Genomic DNA, 25,147 nt, shown 5'->3' with positions numbered 1-25,147 from the left:
AAATATAGTACTGTAGAAATTGAACTGTGCATAATTCAAATATACTACAATATTGTACTGTACATAAAATATAGCTTATTGTAATTTCACTGCTTGATTTTGTTAATTTGTCATAAGCTTTGGTGAGTCTATATTTATCACCGAGAGAAAATGAATTTTTTACCCCATCATGTTTTCTGTGCGCACAGCATCAGCCTTAGGTAGCTAGCCAGAAGGTGACAGGGGATCAATACGAATATACCTAATGTGAAAGTTATATGGTGTGTAACGTCCCACACTTTACAGGACATGATTGTGTTGTTTAAGTTTATACTTATTATTACTTATTAAATCTGTTTTTTTGTACTTCAAACGGATAGTGCGAGTTATTAATGGTAATGGAAAGTTTTGCGAGATCTTGCAAAAGGGCATGTTTTTTCCCCTCCATGTCCCTTCCAGGTTTCCGTCGAAAAGGAATGAACAAATGATACAAGGATTCTGCCAAAGCAGCATTCACGTGTGCTGGAACTGACTACTCAGCCTGGGCAGGAAGGCGTGCTCAAAGCAAGTTAATTGACAGCTTGTCCCTTTAGTAAAAGCAATAAAAAGTAAAAAAGTAAAAAAAAAAAAAAGTAAAACCAGCACGGTTAAACGACGAGCAATACAAGAAGTGTCCATCTGCAGACGCCTGCAGAGTGGAGATCCACCGGAAATACATCACCTCCACAGGAAACACGTGACTCGACTGTGATATAGCGAATAAACCCTAACCCTAATCGGAGCTCCACTTTACGTCCTATCTTAAAGATCACGTGTTTCCTGTGGAGGTAACATATTTCGGATGGAGCACCACTCCACAGACGTCTACAGCTAGACCCTCTTGAGCAATACGGCATTATGAACAGCAATACGCTAAGAATTAAAAGCAATAAAGAAAAGTGTTTTAATTATTCCTTTATTTAAAATTTCTTTTCCTTTTATTTATTTCAACATTTATTTCCTTATTCTTTTTACAGATTTATTCTTTTTTATGGTACCCCTCTGACTCCATAGGTAATTGACACAAGAATCCAAGACCAAACAACAACAACAGCACATGTCAATCATCATCTTTCATTCACAAGCACGAAGTCCCCCAAATAAACGCTTTGGCTTTGGTTTTGATTGCGTTTTACAGACAGCAGATACAATCGCCGTGTCTACGGCATATTTAGGGCCCGTGATCCATCCCCGTAGTGATGAGTACCTGTCCCTCAGCATACTAATAAGAGAGAGTCCCCTTCCCCTCATAGAGCACATAGAGCACCCATTCACTGCTCTGCAAACATGTGCCCTGGGCAGACAGACAAAAAGAGCTTTAAGTCCATGAGCAGTGGGCTGTGCTCAGTATTACTGGCAGCTTTTTGTTCCAATCAAAGGTGATGAAAAGGTGCAATAGGAGAAAGTAAAATGCAGGCTTATTCCATGAATGTTAATCGTTTTGGAAGGCTTGTCTCCTGGCAAACTCTGTGAAAAAGCATCGGCCTTCTCGCCCAGAGGAGCTGGATTCCAGTGCCGTAGCCGAGGGCCTGGCGTCAGGGAGACTGGGTTCGAGGAGGCGGGGGAGGGCGGGGGATGGGGAGCTGAGACTGTCAGCCGATTAGCGCTTCTTCAGGTGGGAATGAACGAGTCGTTAATGTCACCGTTTGTCCTCTTCTTCTCCCTTCCTCATCTGTTGGATCGTCAGCATCGTGGGAAATCACAGGACAGAAAGTGCTCCGTAATCCCAGCAGAGCAAATCTGCAGCCCTGCATCAGCTCGCGTGCTCAATGCCTCTGCTTTCCTTTATACACACTGCCGTGTTTCCCACCTCATAGCCGCCTCACGCCCCTGCTCTCCCGTGCAGTTTTTCTAGGCCCAGCAGCACAGTGCTCCTGTCGCTCTCATCCGTTCTCACATTTAGTGGCTCCTCCATTCGTCCTTTAAGGAGAGGAATCACATCCTCATGTCCGGAGGTGAGGCTTTTTTTTCTATCGCCTCCCATGTTCTCCTCCCGGGGCAATTTGCCAGTGTCTCAGAGCCACAGGAGGCTCCTGCCATGTGTTTCTGCTCACCTCTCCCGACCTCTGACAGCCACGGGGCAGTCCCAGTAGCCCCCGGACCGCCCACCCCACCAAGCCGCAGCCTCTTTTCCATAGTACTCACATCGCTCTGCACCATGATGTGGTTGCGGTCACTGGACACTTGAAACCCGGCCCGGCATCTTCCTGTAAACTCCCCAGCATTTGGTTTTTAACTATTTTTAACCCCCCCCCCTCCCCCACCACCAGTAATAAATTAACCCTAAACCTACTCCAATGGGGGAAAAAGTCAGATCTGGCAGAAGTGAACTCACTACTTGCTACTGCGATGCAGGAGATGGGGAGGGAGGCGTTATTGGGGGGGTGACCGCTAGTAAGCGAACGGCGGGGCCGTGCTGACACCACACTGAAATTTACGTCAAGTCTAGGGGCAAGAAGAAAAAAAAAACACTAAAATGAAAGACTCCAAAGATCACTTTTCCATCCCTTAAAAAAACATGTGACGTGCATCACGTTCTGTTACGACCCCTTCCACTGTGTACCCAGCCCCCCACCCTGTTCCCCAAATCTCAGTTCTGGTTGGTGAGATCTCCTGTCAGTTACCGCCACAGCAGCAGAACGACCAATGAAAGCAGGAGAGGGGGCGCGCTGGGCTGGCCATGGCTGCCCGTGTCCTTGGCGGGGGTCTTCTTCTCAGGGGTGTAGGCATACAGTCCAGGCCGGTCCGTCCTGGGGGCCAAAACGCGGGGGTCCCCACGAACGCAGTGCTCTTCAATGCACGCGCCACTGCCTGAGCCACTGATGTCATCGCCTGCAGCAGGGACAGGGAATGGCGGGGGGGGGTTAGGTCACATCCCATCATCAGGTAACTCAGTAAAAATGTCACAGCGGATCAGGGTGGCGATCACAGCCTGAAAATCACGGACTGTAGACCCCCCCCATGTTGCCCCCTCTGCCCCCCTACTCACTGGCATCCTGAAAGTCCACATCGTTGCCGTCGAAGGCGTTCTTGAGTCTGCTGGACATGATCTTCAGCTGCATGATCTGCTGACGCACAGTCATGTCTGGCTTAGTGATGTCCATCTCCACCTCGGGGTTGTTTATCTGGTTGGCTAGGCCATCGGCCATTTCTTCAGGGAGGTACCTATCAGGTGTAGGAGGCAATCTGGATTAACCATCTCAGATCACCTCACAGGGGCGCTGACATGGAAGAACAGGGGCAACCCACCTGTCCTTGGTCATGCCGTTCCAGCACTTGTCTTTGGAGATGCTGGGCACCTCCTTCTTCCCGCACAGCAGCTCTGGCAGCTGGACCCAGTAGGACTGCTTCTCTGTCAGCTTGCTGCTCACCTGTGACATCTGGGGGGAGGGGGCAGGAGGCGATATAACACTGGACTGTTTCTGGGAGTGACAACGGGGACGCGATCCACAGCAAGAGCACCAAGGACAAAAGAACATATGGGACCCCCCCATCACCATGCCATCACCATCACCAGTTGATGCCTGGCTGTCCTCTACACCTCTACACTTCCTGCGGGAGGGACTGACAGGGAACGTTTTCACAGTGGGCTCTACTAGAGTGCCTCAGAACCTTCTAGAAGCCTCCTGAGAGGAGCTGCCCGCTGTCCCCCTGGGGTGCTCCAGGCAAAGCTTCGAAGATGGCAAAAAACAGATCGAGCATGCGCTGGCGCCCCCCCCCCCCCCCCCCAATGAAGCAGACGGATCACAGCGAGCGGACAGGTTTGATCCTGCTTCGCTCCGGGTGACTGGGATGTGCAGGCCTCTATGAACCACTAACATTTAGTATGGGGATGAGAGGCTCCGAAAATGTGCAGATAAAGTGTCTTAACTTAAATGGCTTAGCATAGCCTCTGTGTACGGCGAGTGTTTTACCCCCCCAGTGCCCTGTAGCTTTCATGTAAAAGGCTTAGCGAAACCTCCATGTATGGTGTGTGTTTTAGCCACTAGCAGGTGGTAGCTTTAGCGTAAAGTGTGTGTTTTAGCCCATAGTGTTCTGGACCTTTAGCATAAAGGACTGCAGTGTGTGTTCTACCCCCCAGCTTTAACATGAAGGGCTTAGCATCGCCTCCACATGCAGCATGTGTTGTAGCCTCAGGCGCTGTGTAGCTTTAGTTTAACAGCCTTAGTGTAGCCGTAGCGCGTGTCTAAGCCTTAGCATGACGTGCTGCCATATCAGCAGGCGGACTGACCTGCCCTTCCAGCCTGGCGGCCAGGATGTTGGGAACCTTGCTGTCAAGCGCGGCCCCCGGCTTCCTGGCCTCCTCTGGCCGGGTGCCCTGGGTGCTGCGGACCTGGGGACTCCCACAAACCTGCGACACCTGGAACACAGCAACCGCAAACAGGGTGTAAAGCCACCTTAGGCCAACAGGTGGTGTAGTGGTTAACAGGAATTGTGTTTGTGTGTGTAATGTGGCAGGTTTAGGGATGGTGCGAAAAATACTATGTAAAACCACCAAAAACTGTCTTCTAGTAAAAATCAGGGCCGGTGTGTGGCTTAGCGAATTTTGCACTCCACCAATTAGAATCCCTTGAGTAATGTTACCTTTGGACCCTTGAGCCCGAATCACTCCAGGGACTAACTGACCCTGTTTTCTCATTAAATGTATGTCGTTTTGGATCAGTCTCTGTAAATGTAAAATGCAAAATCTAAAATAAAACCCCCAATCAGGAAGCTAGCCAGCGTATAAAGGGATTTCTGTCCCTGGGGAGGGGTCACCTTATTGGTGAAGATGTCCCGGTTCTCCTGCATGTTCAGGATGCCCTCAGAAATATGCTGGGGGATGGAGAAGATGGACACATCGAGCCTGGAGTCCCCAGAGATGAAGCGGGAGGCCATCTGCAGCAAGGCAACTGGGAAAGAGAAGGGAAGGGGGTCAGTGTGCCACTCCATGAGGGAACTGGGTCTAACCCCAAAGGACCCCTGATCCCAATGGGTCCACAGACCCCTAACCCCAAAGGGCCTCCATACGCCAAACGGCCTGAGACCCCTAACCCCAAAGGGCCCCCAGGCTCACAGATTAGGTTGCTCCACTCGGGCTGCAGGTCCGCCTGATTGGCCAAGCAGCCCTTCATGACATTGCGGCAGTAGATGGCACAAGGCTTGACGGAGGCGATGCCGTGGCACTGCGGGCAGTATGTCATCTTCATGATGGCACGGGTGCACTCTGAGCTCAGCGGCACCTGGGGAGGACAGCAGGGAGGCTCAGTGAGGCACGGTGCAGTGTCTTACTGGAGAGAGCGAGATAGCTTTAAGCACTGTATAATCTGCTTTCTATCCATCCATCTATCCATACATACAACCTCTGACCCACCACCGTAGCTGCCTGGACCTTCCAAATTGAGCCAAATTCTGCTCCTGCTAGTCACAAACCCAGTGATCTGTTGTTTCTGAGCTGGGGAGGGGCAGAGCCACCGTTCGGTGCAGATCTCGAACCCCAAACCATTTTAAACATGGCTTGTGTCTGGTGTGACCTTTGATCTGCTCTCTGAGGCACACGGGCGATTCCTCTCCTCAGTGGCCTCTTGGGGAAATGTTCCAGTGGGGGGGGCAGCAGTTAAGTTGCGCAGCAGACAGATACTCAGACCCCCTCCGCCCTTGACTCATCGAGCCCACAGCCAGGAGCAGCTGCGATTACAGCCTGTCTGTGCTCTCAGGGGACACAGACTGCCCCCCCACCCACTGGGCACTCTCAAGTAGGGTGACAATGGTTTGTGAATTTAACATTATTGCAATAATTTTGCAACAGAGGGGGTCATTTTGGGCTGGGACTCTGTTCCGATTGGTCACTGTAATGTCCTAATCTGTTTACCAGGGACAGATTAAAGACGGAATTTCGCATTTTACATGACAAATGCTTGCATGTTTTTTTAAATTCCAAAATCCCTGCTTTTGCTGATTAAAATTCCAAACAGGCTTGGGGAGCAATTCGGAGATGCAGGACCCAGATAATGCCGGACAAACCATGTCTGCTGGTGAACACTGACTTTAAAATGGCGTACAAGCATATCAGCAGTGATGAAATCCTGTCTGGCGGCTGAACACAGCGGCGGATATTTGTAACCGCGACTCCTGAGGCCTTCACCAGCTGTCCTAGATAACGAAATCGCTAATGAATCATTGTGACATCCCAGAGACAGACGGAATGGTCTGCTTTGCTTTTCACCATGGTGATGATGATGATGGTGACGATGATGATTAGCCTTCTGCAAAATTGAGGACACGGCATGAACAGGGTTAAGCACACAGCACTCCATGTCTAAGGGGCGCCTCTCAGATTTGCACTGCGTGGGATTTACACTCCACCAGGAAATGCGTTTAGGAATGTGCTGCAAACAGGATGTGGAAGGTGTCAGACAGATGTGCGGTCAGGGGAATTTAGTTTGGATGTTTAAAAATGGACAAAAAAAAAAGTTTTCCTGTTAAAACATCACCAAAGCGGAGTACAGCACTGAGCTCCAGCCAGAAGCATAAAGTACCCCCCCCCCCCACTAGTCCCAAGAGCGACCAATGGCAAGAAAAGGATCTCCATACGGACCAGCTGTGTGCAGGGGAACCAGGTGGGGGAAGAGATTAGGGAGGGGGGGTTCGACACCTGTGACAGGGGGCTGGTCGCTGGTTTCACTAAATCATTAGCTTAGCTCCTCTGATGAACATGAAATGTATGAGTGAAGAGGGCAGAGGGCTTTGGGGTGGGTTATAAATGTGTAACACTCTGGGAACAGCCCCCCCCCCCCACCCACAACACAAGGCAGACCACCAGTGACACAGGCATACAACATGCAGGAAACGGTCCCAACCCGCACCCCGACACAGATCGATCTTGCTGCTCAGACATGGCCGGAGAACGCAGCGAGTAGCAGCCCAGATCCCTAGCTGTGTGCCCCCACCCCTCCCCTCAGAATTAAGCAAGTTAACATGATGCATATGTCCAAAGCAGGAAGTGGTGAGGCGTGATCTTCAGGAACATGCCGCACCCACACCACATTAACACACCGCTTCATCCGACCGTCACGGAAAACGTGAGTCACTCCATCCGCAGGAAAGTGCCAGAAAGGCCGGGAGACGAGCCTTCATCCCCACCCAGGCACACTCACAGCCGCGTTCAGGGCCTGGATGGCATGGTCCCCAGCCGGGACGTGACAGTGCGGAGGAGTGAGCAAACAGGCACTGTCCCCAAACAGCGATTTGTGTCACTGTGAATCGAACATTTGCCCGGGAGACAGTAAGAGAAGAATGTAGAGGGCACTTAATGCTAGGAGTGCCGATTGCCCCAAGCAGTCCCCCGACGGTGTGGAGAACCTTCCGGAAGTGCTGCCCGTAGGTACCTGTGAGACTTTGCGGACCACGTCGCGGCTGACGGAGAGGCCCTGGACGAAGGAGCGCACGGCCACGAAGACGCGCTTGACTCGGAGCCGCAGGTCACGAGGGGCATCCCCAAATGGCCGTAGAGCCTCCATCTGTTTGGCCATGCACTCCAGGAAGTCGCCGGTGGGGGGCTCCTGCAGGCCCCACACCCGGAACAGGCGCTCCAGCAGGCGTGGCCAGAAGTCGTTGAGCGCCTCCTCCAGGTTGACGCCAGAGCCGCGGTGGTAGCGGCGCAGGTCAGCATAGAGCTCGCGGGAGACGGCCGCGCCCTCTGCGTACAGCCCGGCAGGAGTGCTGCCCAGCCAGGCCTGCAGGAGGCTCTCGGAGCGGTTTAGCAGCTCTGCAAAGTACCCTGTAAGGGAGGGGGGAGATACAGGAACATCAGCATCCCCCCTAAAAGGAAGTTATTTACAGAAACTATGAAACCGCACGCCCACTGCCATAAAAATAAACACAACATGCGGACCGTTTCTGAGTTTGGGAATAATATTGGAAGAACAACAGGAGAAACGTCTACCCCCCCTCAACTCTCTCCATCTCTGCACCCGCCCCCCCCATCCCCAGCAGTACCTGACATGCCTCAGACCCCCACACTGGATGCCTGCTTCCTTTAAAATCTTAGACCAGGGCTCCCTGTGCATCACCCATCTCTGTTTCCCCAGCACCATGCACACAGCCAGCAGGAACGTGCACACAAAGCTCATTTTGGACCACAGCGGAGCGGTCCAGCCCGGGTTGGGAGTGGTCCTCTGTGTTTCCCGACGCCGGCAGGCTTCAGCTCACAACCCGCATGGATCTGCATGTTTTTCCACAACCTGCCAGCACTTGGAACAAGCTCCTTATCCTGCCCATTACAGCGACACTCAGGAGACACAGCGGGCCTCCGACTGGAGTCAGGATGGTCACATGATGACCTCACCGTCTTATGGCGTCACACAGACACACAGAGATAATTACAGGCACCCCACAGTGCCTCCTCCCTGTAAGTTAAGCCCAAACTTTAAATATTAAGCATGTACATAAGCAGTGGGTTCGACAGCACAGGGAATAGCCCTGGCATGGGGCAGATGCAGACCGACCAGAGTGCAGATGCAGGGTGAGCACCGTGCAGATGCAGACCGACCAGAGTGCAGATGCAGGGTGAGCACCGTGCAGATGCAGACCGACCCGAGTGCAGATGCAAGGGGAGCACCGTGCAGATGCAGACTGACCCGAGTGCAGATGCAGGGGGAGCACCGCGCAGATGCAGACCGACCCGAGTGTAGATGTAGGGTGAGCACCGCGCAGATGCAGACCGACCCGAGTGCAGATGCAGACCAACCAGAGTAAAGATGCAGGGTGAGCACCGTGCAAATGCAGACCAGCCCGAGTGCAGACGCAGGGTGAGCACCGTGCAAATGCAGACCAGCCCGAGTGCAGACGCAGGGTGAGCACCGCGCAGATGCAGACCAACCAGAGTAAAAATGCAGGGTGAGCACCATGCAAATGCAGACCGACCCGAGTGCAGATGCAGGGCGAGCACCGCGCAGATGCAGACTCAAGCGGTGCGGCTTAAGCTCTCCCTGGTGACGAGAGCACAGAGCTGCTCTGTCCCCATGCATCTGGAACATGCCCAGAGATGGCGGGCTCAGCGAGAGAATCCCCACCCCCCCTGGACAAGTATGATTATGTGGGGGGGGTGGTGGTGGAGGGTCATCGTGGGCAGCTCAGAAATGCAGCCAGATGGCCTGGTGACCGAGCCGACCTTGTAAGTGACACAGACCGAGTGGAAATTGTCCTGATCTGGGGGGAGAGAACCACACAGAGAGTGACCCAGGTTGGGGAGGGCGGTCGGCACGGTAATAGTAACCCACCGTGGCCTCTACCACCCACAGGGGGTGATCGCGTGCTTCTCAGAATGCCAGATGGCAGAATCAGCCACCTTCCCACTGTGTGATGCGGACGGCCGTCCTTGGGAAATGCCCGTTTTAAAACATTGATGGTTTGTTAAACATACTGCCGCTCTCAGGTTTTCATCACTACCTCCTCCCCCTCCTTCACCGTCCCCTCACCACAGCCCTGCCCCCACCTACCCCAGGCTGCCATGCACACCATCAGTCAGTTAGAAGGGGGTCAAATGCCGATTTCCATAACCACTACCACACCTGTAGGCTTATAATCAGATTTCATACCCCTGCCCCCCCAGCATCTCATTAGCCTTGAAACAATGTGCTTCAGACTAACGGTGAGGCTCCCCCCCCCTCTCCTTCAAGGGCAAAGCTGGCTGGCTATGATCCACGGAAACCCTGCCCCCCCACCCCATGATATTTAACTTTTTTTCTGAAAAACCAACCAGTGTAGCTTGGAGGGGGTACTGAAGTGGAAACATGATGATCTGACAAGAAGAAGGGGGGGGGCAGGCTCAGCCCCATCTAACGACCTCTGACTGTAATTAACCATCACTCCACACTAAGTAGCAGACCTCCGTGCTTCACCTTGGTGCCTCATCTTGCCGCTGACAACCTCAGCTTCGGGGGGGGCAATATCAGACACCATTCCAGCCCTGCTCACAAACCGGGGGTACAGTGTTTACGGTCCCCCTCGTCTTCCTCGTCCACTCTCACGGGATGCCACGCCGGCCAGCTGGCTAAGCCCCGGATTCCTCAAATGCGAGCCACATCCACACATGTGATCATGTGACCGCACACCCTGGATAGCAGCTGCAAATTACAGTGTCACAACTGGGGGGGGGGGGACCTGGGATAATTTCCCAAAAAGCAGAGGCCTGGTGGTTAACGTGACCCACCCCCCTAAACACAGAGCGGTACAAACAGCTGCAGCAGTGAGGCGATCAAGCATGTGCTCCTCCCAGCATGCTTTGCTCCGCTCGGTCAGGCGTCAGGTTGTCATGGTAATCTGGTGACGTTTGTATTCCGTGCACCCTGACCAATTAATCGGAAGTGTACGAGTCAGATTAACCCCACCCCCACCCACCCCCGCATCTGTACGCTTCTATGAACTGAAAGTGAAACATTAGTGTCACTGTACACAGGCAGATATCTCACACACACTGACACCAACGATCAGTAGATGTGAAGACCTGTTGTCACGGCCCCCAGGAGCCAACGTGCGGCTGCTGGGAGTCTCTCACCACCACTCACCATCAAAGTTCCCGTAGAGGGTGCTTAGCGAGGCCTGCAGGGCGTGGCCCAGGTCCCGCACCTGGCCCTTGAATTCACGCTGGCTCATGTTCCATAGGCTCTCTTCCATCTCACTGACGCAGCAGGTGTAGCCCTGGGGGCAGATCCGCAGGTGCTCGCCTGTAGAAAGGGGCAAGAGGGGGGAGATCAGGCCCAGATTAGGTCACCGGTAAGTGGGCGTGGCCTGAACGGAGCAGGTGTGGTTTTAGCTCCAAAGTATTACAGCGTTTGGAAGTGGATCACATGAAACAGCCGGCAGAGAAGCAGAGCAGTGACAGGAAAGGAAGGACAGTGTCGTGGGCGCAGTGCAACGTTTTGGCCAATCAGAAAGCACACGGCCCCGGCTGTGGTGTCATGTGGGCATGTGGTACCCAGGGAATCCAGGCAAGGCTGCAGGGTGCATTTCACTAGGTAACCAGGAGATATGCTGGGGCTTACCTGGCAAGGGTACAGGAGGGCATAGCCTACATATGAAACCCCCCAGCAGCTCTGGGCATGTGACAGCCAGCGTGGCAGGAATGGGGGTGTGCAGAAAATAAGCTCCTTCAAAAGAGCTTCATGAGCAGCAAGGACACATGCAAGAAATAATCCAAAATATATTAAAGACAAATAAAAAGATGTAGAGTGAAGTATCACGAAGAAGAGTGTGGCTTCCTGTCAATCAGCACTTTGGGGGGGGCGGGTAACAGACCCGACCTGCTGGGCAGCAGCTGAGCTGTACAGTGTACTTCGGCCTGAGGTTCCTGACACTGTACCATCATCATCACTGAGATAATCAGAGGGCTGCAGCACCCGTCAAAAAAAGGCATCCAGTTCTTGCTCTGTCACCATTCAATGTGCTCATGTTCTTAAACAGTTCTTGAGTAGTGACTGGGACTTAAACACACGCAGGTATATTCGCATGAGCTCAGAGGAAATAACAGTGGGAGCAGGACAAACATTACAGTGTATGGAAGTAAATCTCACACACCAGCTGACAAGGGGAAGCGGAGTAGCGACAGGAAAGGACAGACACTGTGGTGGTGAAGCACTTCTGCGTTTCTAGCCAATAAATATGCGTGCTGTCAAGTGGGCGGGGCACGGACCCAGGCCAGCCATCCTGGCATCTTTTACTGGGTGACCAGTGCTTTGTCCTCATCACGCTCCCCTAAACCCCCCTCCCCCCAGGTCAGTCCATGGCCAGTAGTAGCCCTTAGGGGAGGTAATTCCTGATAAAACAGCAGAGCCCCCAGGACAGTGACCCACCCCCCCACCAAATCGCCTCATGTGTCATTTTGCTCCTTTGACTTTTAAGGGTACTGATCCCCAGGCCCAGAGACCCAGACATGACACACTCAATGATCTGCAGCATTCGTGACTCAGGCTCAATACAGGCTCTGTGCTCCACAGAGCCCCTGCCAGGTAAGGGGGGGGCGCGGGGGGTGACAATGTCCCAACTGTTAGAGTTACTGATGGCGTGCCTGTGACAAACTCAGCATCAGCTTGGTAGCACAAAGCCGGGCCCGTGGCCCGGAGTGACCCAGCGGTGACACAGTGCCGACAGAACGGACCGGCGCCACATTTCACCGCCCACCAGTTTTCAGGAAAAAGTCACAACACAGCTCAGACGGCGGCGTCAAAGGTGGCAGTCGCTGTAGGAAACGGAGGTGCTGAAGCTCCTGGGCGTGAAAAGCGGCAAGCGTCTGGCTGGGGGAGACAGCGTGCCCCCCCCCCATCATAATGCGGGGCCGGCGTCGGCTCATAGCAGAGCGTCACGGCAGACGGGTAACGGTCGGGCGGCAGACGGACAGACTCGCAGGCAGACCACCGACAGCCAGGCCTCCATGCTGCTTAACTGCAGACGTCAGCCTGCCTGCCCCTCACTGGCAGCTGGATCAGCTGACCGCAGCTGTCCTGTGTTTAGTCCACAATCGCAGGGGGGGGGGATCTCCCCACCATCAGCGTGCGCTCACAAGTGCCGGCTCGCTTCCGGGCTGCCTCAGTGTCACCCCCCCTTCCTGCCCCCCACTCTGTAATTCAAATGCCCTGGGGTTCCTAAATGACGGCGGTCCTTCTCGGTTTGTGTGTTTAGTTTCCTTCCAGGAAGGTAATCTGGGGCAGCGAATGAGCATCAGTGTGGGCTATTTGTGCGTTACATTCGCCTTGGGAGCCGATTTTCGGATTCCGCAATTACGTCACATCCGCTAAAAACTCGGGAAAAACCGAGTCGGGTGCGTTCCATTTGAGACAGAAGTAGCAATACCATGGACCCCTATGAAATTTGTCGGATTTAAGGTATCTCAGTTTAAATGGCCTTTATCTTCGTTCATTTACAGTTAGCCCGAACTACCTTGAATCCGACAAATAATTAGACTAATCATGAAATCCAATTCCAGCCCGGTTAATTGTTAGCCATTGTTAGCAATATCAGTTGATAACGCATTACGCGCGGTGCTTTACGTATAAAACTCCGTAGCAACACGTCCACAGATAAGTCGGACGGTATAGTGTGTGCGACCGATTTAAGTAGTGCTTAAACAGTACAAAACTGCAACTTTCCATTCTGTTGATAAAGGGCGCAGCCATCTTGGATTCTGAACTCTGGATCCTCTGTGCTGCTCCGAGATATTTCTTGGATTGCCGAGAAACAGGAGCGCGCATGTTGTCACTTCCGGCTTCAGAACTCGGAATCCGACTCGGAATCCGAGTTCCGAGGGCAAATGGAACGCAATGTGTTTAACAAGCCTGCAAAGCGGTTGTATAGAACCATGAGGATATGAGGTGCCTCACCAAAAGCGTGCTGCCAGACAGCAGCGGAGTGTCCGAGGGTGTCCTGAGGTATGCCTGCGGACCCCCGCCCCAAGCCTGGGGGCAAACAGATGGCGGCTACCTGATTATATCTGCAGCTGAGGACAAGAAAAACCACCCCGAACAGAGTTCACTGCCCCACCCGAAATGACAGCCCTCCCCATAACTACAAACCAGCTGGCCGCATAGAGCCCCACCCCCCAGCAATTATAAGCCACCCGAATCACGTTCAGGTGGCAGTGTCTTGCACGCCACTGTCAGGACAGGGGGAGGAGGGCTTTCATCGGAGGACAAAGGCTGTGGCCGACGTCACGTTCCTGAACCTGCCACCCCCCGCAGCGCTCCTGCACTTAGATGCCAACAGCCTGCACTTCAGGTGCTTCTCATACAAACAGAAAGAGCCACAGAACGGCACTTATCCCAGTCACAAAGGCAGGGGGGGCAGCAAGTCTGGGCAGGTGTGTGAGGTGGGTGGGATGGGGAGGGACACGCCTCTGTTAAGAGTCCAGGGAAACAGCGCAGTGTCATACAGGCTGGGGGAGCTGAGACACACACTGCACAGCCAGTCCAACACACTGTTCAGACTGACACAGACTGTCGGAACATGCAGTACGACATCATCATCCATTCATTCACTAACTCTGTATCCCACCCTCCCCCCCGACGGACACCCAAACCACCTTGCGCTCGTCTCCTGCAGCCCCCTGTGCTTTGAATCCCCCCAGCCCTATAAAACCATCAGGACTGGGCAGTAAACCTGACTGATGTGTCCTCATGGCCGATTTCTACGTGTGACACAGGATCCCGCATCAAAGAGGCTCCGCCAACCCCCTCCGTCCGTCTTCGTTAATGAGCGCCTCGGTCCCGGTCGTACTTCTCCAACCCCAAGGGGACCTGCTGAGACCCGATTGACCATCACTCCCCAGATATTGCTTGCGTCCGTCCTTAGGGGGCGCCATAGCACCCCCCCCCAACCCTTTCTGGGAATTGCACAGCCACAGTGGTGAGGTAGGAGTAAGAGGGAAAAACAAGGTTCCCCCGGCAACGCTGAATGCATCAGAGGATGAGGGAGAATCCCTCCCCGCCCAGGGGGCCCAGCTCTCGCACCCCCCCAGCTGAGCTGTACAGTGTACTTCGGCCCGAGGTTCCTGACACTGTACCATCATCATCACTGAGATAATCAGAGGCAGAGGGTCCTCCTCATGCCGGCCAGACATATGCAGCATGATGTCGCCGCTTTTGGGGGGTCCAACTGTCACTGCTTCGGTCTTAATTAAATGCATAAAGTAAGTTATGCAGTGACCCCCCCATCCCTGACTCCTTTGTCGTTTAGCTCCTTTGACGTCTAAGGGCGCCGATCCTCAGACCCAGAGACCCAAAACCCATGCTAGCCCCCCCCCCCCCCCCGCCACCACCACCAGGACATGCCCCCCCCCCCCCCTTCCCCATCTCCAAGTGTAAATTTATTCCAGGTCCACGATTGTCCGATTTCTGCTCCGCTGCTGTGTAAATTATTCATGAGCTGATGCAGCCCCCCCCCATGGGAATCGGGATGGGGAGAGGGGGGCGCAGCAGGCAGACATATCCTGTATGATGCGAGGGCTCAGTCTAGTGGCCCAGAAACCCGCCGTTACACCGGCACAGCAGATGGGTGGAGGTGGAGCTCCCAGCGGCTCAGTTACATACAGAGGGTGGATGTTGTTACCTGGCCCCCATCCAAATGGACGCCTCCACCCTCTCGCTAAGCTCCTTCAGCAGAAACACCCTTCCCCGCACTGACATGCAGAGGGTGGATGTTGTTACCTGGCCCCCATCCAAATGGACGCCTCCACCCTCTCGCTAAGCTCCTTCAGCAGAAACACCCTTCCCCGCACTGACATGCAGAGGGTGGATGTTGTTACCTGGCCCCCATACAAATGGACGCCTCCACCCTCTCGCTAAGCTCCTTCAGCAGAAACACCCTTCCCCGCACTGACATGCAGAGGGTGGATGTGGTTTCCTGGCCTCCATCCAAATGGACGCCTCCACCCTCTCGCTAAGCTCCTTCAGCAGAAACACCCTTCCCCGCACTGACATGCAGGAGGGTGGATGTGGTTTCCTGGCTCCCATCCAAATGGACGCCTCCACCCTCTCGCTAAGCTCCTTCAGCAGAAACACCCTTCCCCGCACTGACATGCAGAGGGTGGATGTGGTTTCCTGGCCTCCATCCAAATGGACGCCTCCACCCTCTCGCTAAGCTCCTTCAGCAGAAACACCCTTCGGCCGCCCTGAAGCTCCTACAAGTATGCCTGGATGCAGGTCTGTGTACCAGGGCTTTACACTCATCCTGCATCCCGATTCAGATCTTTCTTTCCCTCCATTTTCCTTCCCCCTCTCTCTTCCCTTGTTCCTCACCCACCTCCATCCCCATCTCCTGGGGTAACAGTCGAGCCCCATCTTAAGCTCGGTGTATCGTCCCAGAGCCTGACGGGAGTCGATGCCAAGCAGAGATCATTCAAGAGAAAATGCCGAAATCAGAGGCACGGCTGCTCACATCAATGTCTCCAGGCACACTGTCATACAGTGGCTGTCCCCCTACTGTGGCTTTGACTACAATCTGGCTCAAGTGACAGTGACCATGTGAGACCAACATGCCATTAGAGTGAGAGTCCAGGGCTCCCACTCTCACATTAACACAGTGGGAACATTTGATTTTTAATGACCAAAATACTGCCCCATCCCAGCTGGGCAGATGAGTTCGGCCCTCTAATTGCTCACGGGCAGTCTGTGTGTGTGTGGGGGGGCGGGGGGGGGAGCTCCTCATCAAGAGCGAGGCATGGAAAGTCACCTATAAACACCCCTCCACTCCAAACCCCGAGTGGAAGCGGCCGGGGGAAACAACAGCCAATCACACAGACGGGTGTCACACATGAACCAATCAGCGGGGCCATTACATATTCTGCAGGCGGCACTGCACGCCCCTCCACCTCCCCCAACATGCTTTACTTAGCAGCCCTAATGCCGAATGGACCCCCCATCAAAACAAGCGTCGTGGCAGCTTAGAGTAACATGGAGGAGAACTTCCTGAGATGCTCAGCTGACCTGCGGAGATGAAGTCATGGGCAGCTGGACTGGAGCAGGACAACCCGTAAAAAAGCCATTTCACTGATGAGGGCTTAGAGGCCTGCCAGAACCCCACCAGCCCGCCCGCGCTCACTCACACACTCACACACACACACACACACACACACACACACACACACACACACACACACACACACACACGAGAGCTGGTGGCTTTGGGCAGAGGGCTCAGTTTCAGAATGGCTAACGGGTGTTGTGTTATTTGAATGACCGCCCTCAACACGGGCCCCATGACAGCATATCATATTATGCCCCCAACCCAGACCAATCCAATTATGTTCCAAATTTTTAGGTCCTAACCCCCCCCCCCCCCACCAACACTGGCTCAGACCCTGAGGATCGCCTACTGAGGCTGGACACACACAGAACTGAAATTATGATCAGCGCTGATTCTGCCTCCAGGGCAGATTCTGGCCCGGTACGGGGCCGCCGCCTCCCCACATGACAGTAGAGCATTTACAGACTGGGGGTGATGACAGGCCCCCCCATATCGAGCAGAGAGGCTGCGATCGATGCTGCCAGTGGAACGAAAACCAGGCGTAGCGGCCCAGTGAATTATTCACAGCAGTGACGGGGAGGGGGGGGGGGGTCTGGGGGGGGTTAGCAGACCGATAGAGATGCGGATCCATCACCCGTCCCAAGCTGCAGAATGCCAGACCAGGGGTTTTCAGGCTTTTGGAACCACCCTAGGATTTTGCTTAACTTTTGATATTTTGATGCCTGAATATTTTAGTAAAGTGATTCAGATTCAGAGATGCAGCTGTCCAGTCAAACCCACTGTGTGCAGGACTAAGGAGGAGGAAGTCAGCAGAAGAGAACCCCCTTCCCCCCAACACCTCACAGCCCCCAGAACAGCACCCCCCCTGCCGGAAATGCCTCTTATGATGTTGATGTCGGACAGAATTCTGTTGTCCAAGTTTCCCTTGTGACATCATTTCAACATGGCGGCTTACACAGACCACATTAACTCTATTTTATAAAATAGTTTTAAATGTTTATTTTGTTAAATGTATTAATAGGTATAAATATAATTGCACGTATTCGATTTAGGGAATACCATATTGTGATCGTGAACAGTATCCTAGAATGCAATATCAGATTTTTTACCAGACTTGTTAGTGTTTTTGTTAGTTTTTTTGCCTCAAAAAATCACAATGGATCCACTAATAATCACAAAGCTTTTAATGTGGTTTGACTAGTTCGTGTTTCTTGTTTGTTTGTTTCTTGTAAAAAAAAATTCTCACTCCAAATTCTGCGGAAAATATAAAGCAACAACACAAAACAGCGTTTTCATGGAGGCAACCATGTTTGTTCCGAGATGTGGTAGCTAGAACAGGAGATCATCGGACCTGACGTCACGCCCCTTGGAATTTCCGACTTCCCGAGAGTTAACCGAACACAGGATTAACATCACACCTGAGGAATTAGTCTCTTCACTCTGACTGCTTTGACTCTCTGAAGCTTTTCCGTCTGCCCACCTGCCGTTCGAAGAGTTCTGATCACTGACAGCACCATCTAGTGGACCGGAGGAACAAAGACAATGAGGACATGGTAGGGATCTTACATAGAGGTGCTCCTTCATCAAGCCCACCACCCCCCCCACTCGATTTAGGGCTGCATTGCCCGGCAGCCCAAAACCCCAGCCCAAATCAAGATGGTGCCGAACAGCTGTCTGGCCACTGTCCCAGCGAAAGGCGCCATGCAAGGGGCCCAGTTCTGCCCCAAACCCAATGACACGGCATCATGGGTGCGGCAGCCAGGCATGAGGGGCGAGGAAAATATTAGTGGGAAAAGAGATGATAATGGGCCAGCAGACTGATCCAACCACATCCAAGACGAAAGAACATGCTGAACTGGAACGCAGAATTAGGGCGAGGCCACGGCTGGGGACTGGCTGTTTGGCGGTGGAGGAGGGGGGGGGGGGGGGCACAGGCTTTCAGTGGAATCTACATTCACACTCATCCGTTTAGCTGACGCTCCCCACCAAAGGGACACACGTGTGAGAGAAAGAGAGAATCCCGCTATCTGGCGGAGCCACCGCTCAGGCCAGCGAGCCGTTTATTTTGGGAACAAATATGTGTGTTTCAAGCAGCAAGCTCTGATTGGACAGCCTAGTCACATGAGCATGACAGTGGCAGAGAAGCCCTCCCGAACGAGGCTCTTTAACGGTGGGAGAGCCGTGAGGATGGTAACCATTAAAGTCAGGGGTAAACAATGTTTTACGGGTAATTTTACCAGGAGTCCATGGGCACATGACCATGCACAGCCTTCAGAAGCACGGTGGAAGCACAGAACAGCCTCGCTGACCTGATGCCATGCAGGAAGGTCACTGGAACAGCAGGGGGCACCCTGGCACTCAGGTGGCTTTCCCTATTGTATCTTTAAATTGAATCGTCAAAGCATCACATCCCGTAGCATACAGGGACTGGACCCGTGAGCAGGGAAATCAAGGGGCTAGGTGGGTGGGATTAACAATCTGCTGTAGAGGGACTTCCTAAATACCACAGAGTAGAGCCTACGTGACTGTCATCTGACTGTAAACGTCACGGAGTCACCCAGGACGCAACCAAAGGTCGGGATGACACCATGGCAGGTCAGTGACACCAAATCTCTCCAAACGCCCACCATCAGCCTTTTCCCAAGCAACAAGGCCACCGGTACCACCCCCCTGGCAGGGTAGCTGCAGACCCACTCCAAAGCTCCACAACCCCCAGTCTCTACAGGTCTCCAGCTGGAGGACACAGGTTTTCAAATTACAAAGGCAGCATTCATTCTTAGCCTTTTATATCCTGCCCCAGCGGGCTGGTCAAATACCCACGCAGGGGGTAATTAGAGGGCCCGGGCACAGACATGTCCCTGGCAAAGAGTAGCCGCTGTCCACAGCTCCCCTAGTAGGCTGGAAATTAACTCTGATCAGGCGCTGGGGAATCGCCGATTCCTCGAAGTTGGGTCCAACTGCAGTCCAGTTCGCAGCATCTTCTACGGGGCAGCAGGCGAGGTTAATGTCCGGCAGCGGGAATCGGCGGACCCGCCACAGTGCCGCGGTGAGGAAAACTCCCTGCTTCAGCATTTAAGTGAGTAATCAGCACATCTGCGGAGCCAGAGCGAAAGCGCAAGCGGTGCACCAGCGGGTAATCACTGCCCCACCGCTGGCGAACGGGACTTCGTGTTTTGGCGAGTTACCATGACGAAGTTCCTCAAACATCCAGCTTCATAATAACCCCCATGACTGACCCAAACCGCAGCTCCACTGCTTATAATTAAACGGCAGCTGTGATTAAACCCGCATCTGTCGCTTGATCCCCATGGAAATCAGCTGGTCGATCCTCATGAGGATCTGACGCTTGATCTCCATGACAGTCTGATGGTCGCCTGTAGTACTACACCCAGTCACGCCTGCATGTTACCTGGGGCAGGTGAAGCCCATTGTCCATCGTCATCCACCATCACACCCATAGCTGTGGAGTCTCTGCTCGCATCATACAGTAAAAATCCGGGTCAGGTTTCTCTTGCTGTTTAAAATTCACGCTCGCACGCTTGTATGCCCGCACGCAGCCGTCTACAGAGTCCCCGATGAAAGAGCCCCCACAGGCGGTTCCTTACCCGAGATCTTGATGCGTGGTACCCAGCTCTCGCTGAAGCCCTTGTCGATGTAAAACTGCCGGACGCTGGAACAGCTCCGAGGTTTGCTGTCAGCGGCGACGGCCGGGACTGCGAGCAGGCAGAGGAGGAGCGCCAGGGAGGCGTCCATGCCTGGCGGAGGAGATCGGGGGGCTAAAGTGCAGCCGGGTGTCCAGAACGGCCGGTTCCCGTAAAGCGCACACGGAGAGCTTACCGCCGGGACCCCTCCGCCGATCCGCCGCTTGCGTGCACTTGCAATAATGGATAACGTCCCTGGAAAGAGTGAATGTAAGCACTGCCTATAAAGCTGGTATTAAAAAGAAGGAAATTAAAAATGTCACAACGTATAAAAAAAACCAGAAGTTGTAATCCAGAGAAGAAAACCGAGGCAGAACGCCCCCCTCAGAGATGCGCTGCCGACACGGCCGCACGGAGGACTGGGCTTCGGCTCCAGGCAGCCTGCCTTTTAAAGCGGCCAGCCGCCCAATGAGATGCGGGGGGCGCTTATTTCCTTACGCCTTTCCTACGTTTCCCCTTGACTGATGGGCTCGCGAGGGATCTGGGGGCTGCTGTGCCCAGGGAAAGGCGCCCGCCGCTGTGGCGAATCTCTACTGCAGCGCCGATGAGACAGTTATGTAGATAAATGACAAAAGACTGATCGCCGGCCCAAGGTGACTGTGGAGGGCGTGAAGCATGTCGTGTGTGGGGGGGAATGACGGCACGTTAACATTTCGCCATCATTTTAGTCAGACACGGCATTACCCGATAGTAAAGGGGAAAGTCCCTAAGAGACCCTGAAAAAACCTGTTGTGCTCTAAACTGCTCCCCTGACGTAATCCTTCATTTTAAAGGCAAAGTTGCTTCGCATCCCCTGCGCTGTAACTTAAGTTTTCTTGCCTTAAGCAAAGAAAAACTCACATTACTTGTTTAGTGTGGCCTGTTACAATCAGACCTTGTGTTAAGATTAATAACCTCCTGTAAAACGTTACTTGAATTATGTACCTTTAAATGTAGCTGGCGGCTATTTCCCTCTGGGGATGAATCCATCCGTCTGTCCGTCTGTCTGTCTGTCTGTCTGTCTATCTATCTATCTATCTATCTAATATGTTTGGCACTTTGTTGAAGTAATTCTGCTTCAAAATTTTTCCTACTCTGTCTTATTTTCATACTTATAACACGGCAATTAACTTCATACTCGACCTTCATACTTCATACACGTCACACCTGTAAATGATGTGAAATGATCAGAAGTCAGCAAAGTTTCACTATTCACTGTACCAGTTACGTCAGGGGACAGGGATGTATGTATGGATGGATGTATGCATGGATGGATAATCTCGTAGCAAACCCTCAGCTTTTACCCCGACCTTCTGCACTCAGGACATTCCCCAGCAGGACCCGGGGTCAGGAGATGGGGGCCAAGGGGGAGGCTATATTTTTGATCTGCGCAGGCCTACACTGCACTTGCCCCAGAAGGTCCTCTTTCTCAGGCTGTCAGTAAAGGGTGAAAGCTCTCCCGGGGGGTGAGGGCCATTTATTCCCTAGGGGAGAGCACTAAGTGACACCTCACAGTGCTTACAGCCCACCCCACCCCCCACGTAATGGACAGTCTTTGCCCCTGTCAGTGTTTTCTCATAGTAAGTGGGTATTTTCACAGCCCCAAAATAAAACACAGACCCTGGTTTCCGCTCCACGCACCCAGGGGCAGCGTCCCACCTCCCACAAAGGGCCAGGAGTTCTGCAGTTGGGGGGGAAGGGGGGGGGGGTGATTCCCCACATGCCACAGAGACAGAAAGTGAGACGGAGTGACAGGTGGGGTGACCCAGGGACACATTCTATAGGCAAATGTCACAGAGCAGGAGACATTTCCCTATAAGTAGGACCATCTTCATCCTCTTCTCACCATCATCACAGGTAAATGATTCATTCATAACAGGGATCTTTAGACACCCCCAGTCACATTTGGGACACTTGGTTTTTGTGCCCCTCTGCCCCACTTAACCCTGGACTATAGAAGCAGTCAGAATTCTGGATGGATGGAAGAGTGGATGGTTGCTTCACATTGTTTATTACATTATTTTGTTGTGTAATGGACACTTATGCAAAGAGAGTCTTTTTGGATACATACTTTTGTATTATATATGGCCAGGGGTGTGACACCAGGACCTCAGTCTGGGAGAGATAAGGATCTGTATCTTCTGCAATATAAATGCCCTTTCTTAAGCACTGGTCCCCCTGGTGGGCCTCCATGCCTCCACACCTTAAACTGTAACAGTCAACAATAAGCAGAAGAGAGTGTGTAAATTTTGGGTGATAATTAGGCATAAAGTACAATTAGAAATGGCAGTGAACAGTGTGAACGAGTACAAGAGTGTCATAGATGCTGGTGCACAGGAGCTCCGACCTCACATTAACCAACAAGGCGTAGAGCAAAGTCATGCCTGAACATGCAGGGAGGGCCAGGACCTCCTGAGGCGGGATCCAGCCCCCCCACCCCTCCCAAGCACAAGGTCAGAGGGGCGAGGAGGACGGCTCAGTCCAAACCCGGAAACAAGTTGCTGCCGTGTGTGAAAAAAACTGATGAACAAATTGCAGGCTTGAGGTCACCGCTGTCTTTGAGGGTCTGGCAGCTTCCTGGTGGGGGCGGCACATGAAGAGCAGGGGGTCCCGGACTTCCTTGGTATGTAAAAGATGAGATGGCCTGCCTGAAAAGCGATGGAGGCAGGTGGGGCTCATTCGCGATTGGGTGGAAGGATGAGTCTTCATCTGTCCTTCTTGTCCAATCAGAAGACAGTCAGTGTTTCCCATGATACACCAGCTTATAACTCCGGACGGTGACCCCGGTCACCTCACAGAGCTTCACACTGTCACCCTCACAGCCCTTGTTAGAGAAATATGTACTTTTTTTATTGTCATTTTGCTAGACGCTTGGAAATAACGCCCTGCAGCAGCTTGATCTTAATTTAGCAATAACACTGCTTAAGAACTGTCGCTTAAATATTTCCACCCCATATATGGTGATAAACAATGTTCAATGTCATTTGCATATCAATGTCAATGTCATTTCCTGTACCTCAATAAAAGACACTGCGAGGGGAGTTCCTCTTTCGAAGTTGGCTGAGTTCGACTGAGAGGCTGACACCTTGAAGTCAGGACCGGACTTCCCTTGCAGCAAGTAAAAAGTCATCGCAGCTGTGCGTGTTGTTCTGTGTTCAGAGACAGGTTGGTTTCCAGCGTATCTTTAGAAGAAGATAACCCTCACAGCCCTGGCTCTGACTCTCCAGAATGTTCTCGTTAGCTTTTCAAATTTCGTTAAATTTTTCCAGTCCCACACTCCTTTACCGCTCACTGCGACCAGAGACACGCAGCGTCCCCCCAGAAGAATGCACGGCACCCCCGCCTGGCACGTGCTCGAGTGGCACCAGGAATAGCGTGGCCTGGGCGTCTGGATCCTTGCACGCTGACGCGGCTCCTTGGGGCCCAGAGCAGGCTCCCTATTTCAGGAAAATAATTACAACGCAGGGGCTGTAGGAGGCCCAGTTGGGGGGGGGGAAGCAGCCTGTGGGGGGGTCACATGACAAAACTCCAGTAACTGCAAAGACGCACTGACACACAATGGACATATACAATATGCGGGCACATTCACACAACAAGCTTGTTTTACCCTCACTGCCAACATGCGGCAGTGCAGGACCCCCACCTGTTCAGGGAGTGATAAGGGATAATGTCATCCCACTGGCCCACTGCAGTAAGACACAGTGCTCCTAGCTTTCCCGATCAGTCCATACTGGGAATTAACTTAGGGGTTGGGGGACGGGGGGCACTCCTGTCATCAGTGTCTACCCCAGTGTCACCATGGTAACCTTGAGGGAATGGTGTGACCTCGTTACCGCACGAATTCGGGAAGCGGCCTGGATCACCGGATCGGGAATCTCATTATGCTGATACCACTGGCTCATCCCTGAGCCCCTGAGAGTGTCAGGAGCTCGGTGATGTGGGGGGGGGGGGGTGCTATTTCAGGACCAGCCAGGAACAGTATGTCGGGTCCCAATTAGTTGCAGCTCCTATAGGGGAGGGCAGAGTTACGTGCACCAACATGCACAGGTCAGCAAGGCCCCCTACTGTTTGCTTAAAACCTCCCAGCATGCACTGGGGGGGGGGTGTAGGCTGTCACACACGCCAATGTCCTTCTTCCACCAAAATCACCCCCTTATTACCCCCTGTGATCCGTCTAATTAGCTCATTGACAGAATCACCCACTCCCCCCCTATAAAAAATACAAATTTACCTTGTTGTCAGCCCATGACGTTCTATGACTGGACTGGCCGTATTCAGTAAGGACACCATCCCCCCTCATCACCCAGCACCTGGGGAACCATACCAATCATAACACCACCAAGACCGATACAGAACGAACAGACACCAGAGGGGCAGTAAAGAGAGACAGGCTTGGTAGGTGAGTACACAGCCGTGAACGGCCATTGTTTATTGAAACGTCGTCTAGAAAGAAATGCTGCATCCATTAAGCTGAGAGCCAGATGCCCTGCCCCCCCTCCCACCCCCCTGGTCTTCCACAGCGTGGCTTCCCAACCAGCCCCAACTCTGGGTTCTTCCATACTGATGCTGGAATGAGCGTCCCCCCCTCCCTTCAAGAAGGAATCAGTAATGACACCCATCTGCTCTTTCTGGGTTATTTCGGCGGTCGCCTGTCTTGGGCTTCGTCGTGCTTTATTTCAGGTTACTGGGTTAAAAAACAAGTTAAAAACATCATACAATGGGAGGGGGGTATTGGCATCTCACAGGTTTTCAGAGAAACTAAGTAACAAGCACTGACAGCTGAGTCAGATGGACCCACAGTCGCTTTCTCGAGGGGCGATATCCTGTCCTCTTGCTATTTCATCCTGCCTGTTTTCGTGATTTCAGAAAGGTACAGTGCCCACCTTGCAGCTCCAGTCCGATGCATGGATGGATGGATGGAACCCTTGGTGGTTCAGTCTTGATTCTGGGCGCTA

At 53.0% G+C, this 25,147-nt stretch overlaps 1 protein-coding gene across 1 annotated transcript; it reads right to left on the bottom strand.

Moving 5' to 3' along the window:
* Positions 1-918: 918 nt before the first annotated feature.
* On the bottom strand, positions 919-20,739 carry LOC125740679 (glypican-1-like). The gene is made up of 10 exons (XM_049012158.1): positions 20,350-20,739; positions 20,118-20,267; positions 10,566-10,724; positions 7,386-7,777; positions 5,075-5,240; positions 4,777-4,910; positions 4,250-4,378; positions 3,268-3,398; positions 3,008-3,183; positions 919-2,850 (listed from the first exon to the last, which is right to left on the bottom strand). Exons 2-10 carry the CDS (start codon positions 20,263-20,265, stop codon positions 2,639-2,641), a joined length of 1,647 nt encoding a protein of 548 aa, XP_048868115.1. The 5' UTR covers positions 20,266-20,267; positions 20,350-20,739; the 3' UTR covers positions 919-2,638.
* Positions 20,740-25,147: the final 4,408 nt, after the last annotated feature.

This window comes from Brienomyrus brachyistius, chromosome 4 (assembly GCF_023856365.1).
Source record: "Brienomyrus brachyistius isolate T26 chromosome 4, BBRACH_0.4, whole genome shotgun sequence".
Classification (NCBI taxonomy): domain Eukaryota; kingdom Metazoa; phylum Chordata; class Actinopteri; order Osteoglossiformes; family Mormyridae; genus Brienomyrus; species Brienomyrus brachyistius.
The sequence above is the reverse complement of the archived record's forward strand: the minus strand, read 5'-3'. Positions and strand labels throughout refer to the sequence as shown.

Bases quoted from the DNA above. Each gene is read 5' to 3' on its own strand.
- LOC125740679 (XM_049012158.1), bottom strand. From the start codon at position 20,265: ATGGACGCCTCCCTGGCGCTCCTCCTCTGCCTGCTCGCAGTCCCGGCC. The intron at 10,725-20,117 runs GTAAGGAACCGC...CCCTTTCTACAG, and splicing joins ACCACGCATCAAGATCTCGG to GCGAGCACCTGCGGATCTGC. The intron at 5,241-7,385 runs GTACCTACGGGC...TGTCCTCCCCAG, and splicing joins TGGTCCGCAAAGTCTCACAG to GTGCCGCTGAGCTCAGAGTG.